Source organism: Cynocephalus volans, chromosome 16 (genome assembly GCF_027409185.1).
Source record: "Cynocephalus volans isolate mCynVol1 chromosome 16, mCynVol1.pri, whole genome shotgun sequence".
In the NCBI taxonomy this organism is placed as follows: domain Eukaryota; kingdom Metazoa; phylum Chordata; class Mammalia; order Dermoptera; family Cynocephalidae; genus Cynocephalus; species Cynocephalus volans.
Genome location: NC_084475.1, coordinates 62,715,905 through 62,721,040, shown reverse-complemented (window position 1 = coordinate 62,721,040; position 5,136 = coordinate 62,715,905). Strand labels below are relative to the sequence as shown.

Genomic DNA, 5,136 nt, shown 5'->3' with positions numbered 1-5,136 from the left:
CGCCTTTGTAGCTTATCACAGGAGGGTCAATTCGGAAAAAACAATTTAACCAGGCTCTGGAGGAAAGGGATGAGCAGGCCACCATGAAAGAAATAAAAGAGAAAAGAAAAAGGTGGAGAAACGCTGCTCTCAAAGTATGTAGAGAGTGCATAAAGAAAGCAAAAACAGAAGTAGAAAGGAAGACACGGGCATCCAAAAAATGGAAACTAGTGTGTTCCCTATTTAAGACACATGCACAAAGCAAGCTCTTCAGAGAACCTAGAGGCTAAGGCTCAGAGTCGCCCATCTCAGCCAGGCCAGCAGCATCTGCGAGATCCCCAATGGCCTTGCCCTTTCCTTTACTGATGGCCCTGCTGGTGCTCAGCTACCAGGCGACCTGCTCTCTGGGCTGTGATCTGCCTCAGGCCCACAGCCTGGGGACCAGGAAGGCCTTGATACTCCTGGGACGAATGAGGAGAATCTCCCCTCTGTCCTGCCTGAAGGACAGAAATGACTTCGGATTCCCCCTGGAAGACTTGGATGGCCACCAGCTGCAGAAGGCCCGAGCCATCTCTGTCCTCCATGAGATGACCCAGCAGAGCTTCAACCTCTTCTGCACAAAGGGCTCATCGGCTGCTTGGGATGAGAGCCTCTTGGACAAACTCTGCACTGGACTCTATCAGCAGCTGGACGACCTGGAAGCCTGTCTGATGCCGGAGGTGGGGGTGGAAGAGACTCCCCTGGTGAACGAGGACTTCGCACTGGCCGTGAGGAAATACTTCCAAAGAATCAGTCTCTACCTGAAAGAGAAGAGGCACAGCCCTTGCGCCTGGGAGGTCGTGAGAGCAGAAATCGTGAGATCCTTCTCTTCATCAATAAACATGCGGGGAAGATTAGGGAGGAGGCAATGAGACCTGGTCCGACGTGGAAACGACTCTCATGGACGAGTACACACTATCGCACTTTCCTGAGCTCTCCGGTCGCCAAGACTGTCACTTCTGCTACAATCATGACATGAAGTGCCTCAAGTTTGTCAGATGCCTTCAGGGTGTTCAGCAGCGTCATGTTCAACCCTGCAGGGACTGGTACTTACAGACGACCGTGCAAATGTATCTATCTATTTATTTATTTAAATGTTTATTTATCTAACTGTTGATAAGATTGAAATTGTTTTTGTCAATACGCCTTTATACTGTGCTTAATAGAACAAAATATATTCTTTGTATTTTGTGAAACTATTATATTGCTTTCTGCATTAAATTTTTACTATAGAAAAATGCTTGTATTTGTTTATTCTTTAAAAAGAGAGTCCAAGCCTGTCTCTACAACCTGACGTAAAAACAGATGGTACAATTCATCTCCTCAACATTAGTGTATTCGAGCTATCGGTAAAAATGAACTTCACCTAAAAGAGGTTGTTTGTTCCCCTCAGAATACGGATGTGAACATGCTCTCTTCTATCTTTGATTCTTGGAGGGACAGAGAGCTCAAAAGAAACACACTCATACTTAATATCAGTTATGTGAAACAGTATAATGAGAAAATGAAACAACCAATAAAATTCTCTCTGCAGAAGGTAGATGGAAGCATGTCAGGAAATAGAAATAAAATTACCGATACGCCCCACAAATTGCTAGACATGTAAGTGCAAATGTCCAGCACTAGTTGGACACAGGAATTTGCAATTGGCAAGGAATTCAATGCCTGGAGGATCATAATGGCAACTGAAAGTGCAGAAATGAAGTTGGTCATGTGGGAAGAGATGACAGAGGGAGAAACAGACATTGTCTGGATTCTAAGGACCTTCAAACTTTAAAGGAAGTGGACAGAAGAGCCACAGATGAAGAAGATGGAATAGCCATCCATTATAAAGACTCACCCTTTGGAGACAAAGACGATAAATGTCTTTTCTAAACAATAAATGTGCTGAGAAGAGGAATCAGTAGATTCCACAGAAGGTGTGAACTCAAACTGCCCACTACATTGGAAAATAGACCGTACTGGCAACCTTAGTGACATCTGGTTTGTAGAACGAATAAGCAGAAACCATACTGGAGTCGGTAGAAGTGAAATGAGAGAAAAGAAGTTAGTGACCCTGAGGGAAAGACAGAAATTCGAAGAAATCTGGAAAAGAATGCGGGGTTTTTTGTGTGTATAGTTTTTCCCATTTTGCAATACATACTTTTTTCATGGTTAGAAGACATTTTTTATATATACATATATACAGACACACACACACACACACACACACAGAGAGAGAGAGAGAGAGAATATTGTTTATGAATATTCATGAGATAGAAAGCTGATTGTCAGCCCTTGTGCCCATGATGTGAGGGCCAGATTCCTACTGGCAGCACGCCCATTACCACAAATTGCATTTGTACCCTGTGTCCCCCACCCGATAATGCCCGAACTCCCTCTCCCTCCCTCAACCCCTCACTCCACTTTGTAGCCCATGGAATGCTCTGTCCCTCTGCAAGTCCAACACACTGCTATGGACTTTCTTTCCTTCCTTCTTTCTCTCACAGCTCCTTACATAAGTGAGCACATGTGATATTTATACCTCTGTGCTTTGCTTATTTCACTCAACATAAATTTCTCCAGGCTCATCCATGTTGTTGCAAATGGGAGTATGTCATTCTTTTTCGTGGCAGAGTAGTATTCCATGCTCTGTGTTGTGGGGAGGGGGGTTGTATTTAAATGTATATGTCACAGTTTCCTTATTCATTCATCCATTAAAGGATATTGTTATATTTACTGTAAAAGAAAATTGTTCTAGTTAAGTCTGTACTGTCACTTTGCCCAAAAACTCTCTGGAGCCACATCATGTTTGCTATCCGGGATTTAACGACTTTATGCATAGTTGAGAGAATTGCAGAACCAAGACTGAGCTGGCCATCACACAGCTGGGGGTGACAGCTAATGAACTTCAGCACCCAGCTGCTCACCTACCTCTCCAGGTCCCACCCAGGCTCTGGATTGTAGATTTTGGCTGCGTAAGACGAGAGAGGGAAAGACAAGAGCCAGGTCATGACTACAGTGGTGAGGAAGGTATTTGGGTAATCGTGATGCAGTGTCACCTGGAAGCGGCTCAGTTTGAAGGCAGCCACACCTCCATCTTCGCGACTGCTAGTGCCCTGTGCTGTAGTGGGCAAGGCCCCATGCTGTAGAGCACAAGGTCCCAGAGATGACAAGCCAGGCGTAGAAGCACAGCGAATACCAGGAGATGCAGTGCCAAGTCTGCACACGTGTCTACACCACAGGGGCCGGTGAAGAAAACCAGGAGCTCACTGTGCATGGGGTTCACCATTTGGGAGTTCTGATTCCACTGGAAGGAGACTGCACCCATCAGATGATGCTCATTTGCTCAATAAACAAAACTGAGCATCAAGACCTGTGAAGAAGTTCTAAGAACCAACAGTAGCTCGAAAACTCAGATTGTAAGAAATGGGACAAAATCTGGTGTACTGGGTTCCTGCTTACACAGATAGAAATTGCAAAATTTCTTGCATTTAGGTTACAACTCTGCTTGGCATACAATTGTTTTTTTCAACTAGGTTCTCCCAAGATACCGACACTGCGTAAATCTGAGTGCCCCAACACTGACTGAATGTCATGATGCCATCTGCCAAGGATCAACTCCCTCGTTATGTCAGGAACATTACAAGCAGAATTCCTCTTGGGGGATCTCTTTTTCTTCATCCAGGTCTTGACAGATTTTACAAGCCCACATTAGGCAGTCTGGGGTGCGTCAGTGGGAGACCCACTCGTTGAGGTTACTGAATATAAAACACTTTAATGTAAGCAAGACCCACTGCCGACCTCCTCCCCAGTCCACCTTTCCTTCTTCATCTACTCATGTTTCAAAGGCCGACTCTGTAGCCATGCCTACAACGGTCCTTGGAGAAAACCCTCAAGCACGTCAGGGAGAAGAGGCAACCGCACAAGACTCAGTACCTGACCTGGAAACCTCTTTCACCCCATTCTCTCCTGTGGGTGACAGAAGGCCAGATGGGGCCCATCCAATAGGGTGCACGGGTGTGCAGAGGTCCCTCTGAAGCAGAGGATGACAGTCAGGACAAACATCAACAACAGCGAAACAGAAGGCCTTGGAAGACACTAAGCAGGAGAAGATGAAATAGACGATGCAGGAATGGAGACCATCCATCCATGGGAGAAGAGTCTCTTTATCAGGACGGGTGATTAGTAGAGAAGCCTGAGCACAAGGAAGCCCAGTTCCTGCCATAGATCCCACCAGAGAATACATCAAAAACAGAATGAGGCATTTCTTTCCATGCTTTCATGTATATAAAAGGGGGAGGGAACCAAAATATCCCGATTTCATGCTCCAGAAGGAGCCTAGGCTCCCAGCCAGGATGGGACAGTCTAGACCAAGGATGGCAGGTCCATCCCACCATCCTCACGCCTGCCCCGGACACTGGGTCTGGGGTTCTGTTTCCTCTGGTCCGTGGACGGTTTTCCTTCACTGTCTACTCTCCAGAAAACTCCTTTCAAAGAAATGTTTTCAGAAAATTCGAAATATTTCATGGTTTTTCATAGTATGCATTCTCTGAAAAGGAGGTGTAATGTGAACAGCAAAATTGATTCTTCACGAATATGTTTGTTTCTCCTAAAGAAAGAGTGTTTTCTTTTTTCTCTGCTACATTTGGTGGAAGGTTCGCAAATCCCAGGCACTGGGGCTTAGATAAAAGAGGAGATCGGCTCCCGCACTCACTGGGCGCTCACTTGGAGTTTCCAAAGCTGAGCGAGGTCAAGGAGGGAGTGTGATGGGGACAAGGCACACCCACCACCCTCTCAGGTTCCTTCATTCATCATTCTGAAAATGGTATCTTAAGGACAAATGCAAAAACCTAACAGCTTGACAAACATTTGGGCTTAAATACATGAGCAAATCCATTAAAGAACATGCCTCGGGACCTAGACTGATCAGTCCTTCCCCTCTGCTCCGTTCTGATACTGAACTACAGACAGCCATGGGTTGGGATACCTGGGGTAACACAGGCATCCCAGGACCAGGAATGTCCCACTCAGCCTCCAGGAACAGCATGAGACAGGACACATGACATATCCCAAACGGGGACCTGGAAAAAAATGCTGACGGACTGGAGAAGAGATGAACAGCCCTAGAACAGAGTC

At 45.9% G+C, this 5,136-nt stretch overlaps 1 protein-coding gene across 1 annotated transcript; it reads left to right on the top strand.

Annotated features, from left to right (window-relative positions):
- Positions 1-320: 320 nt before the first annotated feature.
- Positions 321-878, top strand: LOC134364336 (interferon alpha-4-like; the record flags this gene model as incomplete). Its single annotated transcript, XM_063080198.1, has 1 exon — positions 321-878. A coding segment is annotated over exon 1 (558 nt), but the record flags the coding sequence as incomplete, so codon positions are not given.
- Positions 879-5,136: the final 4,258 nt, after the last annotated feature.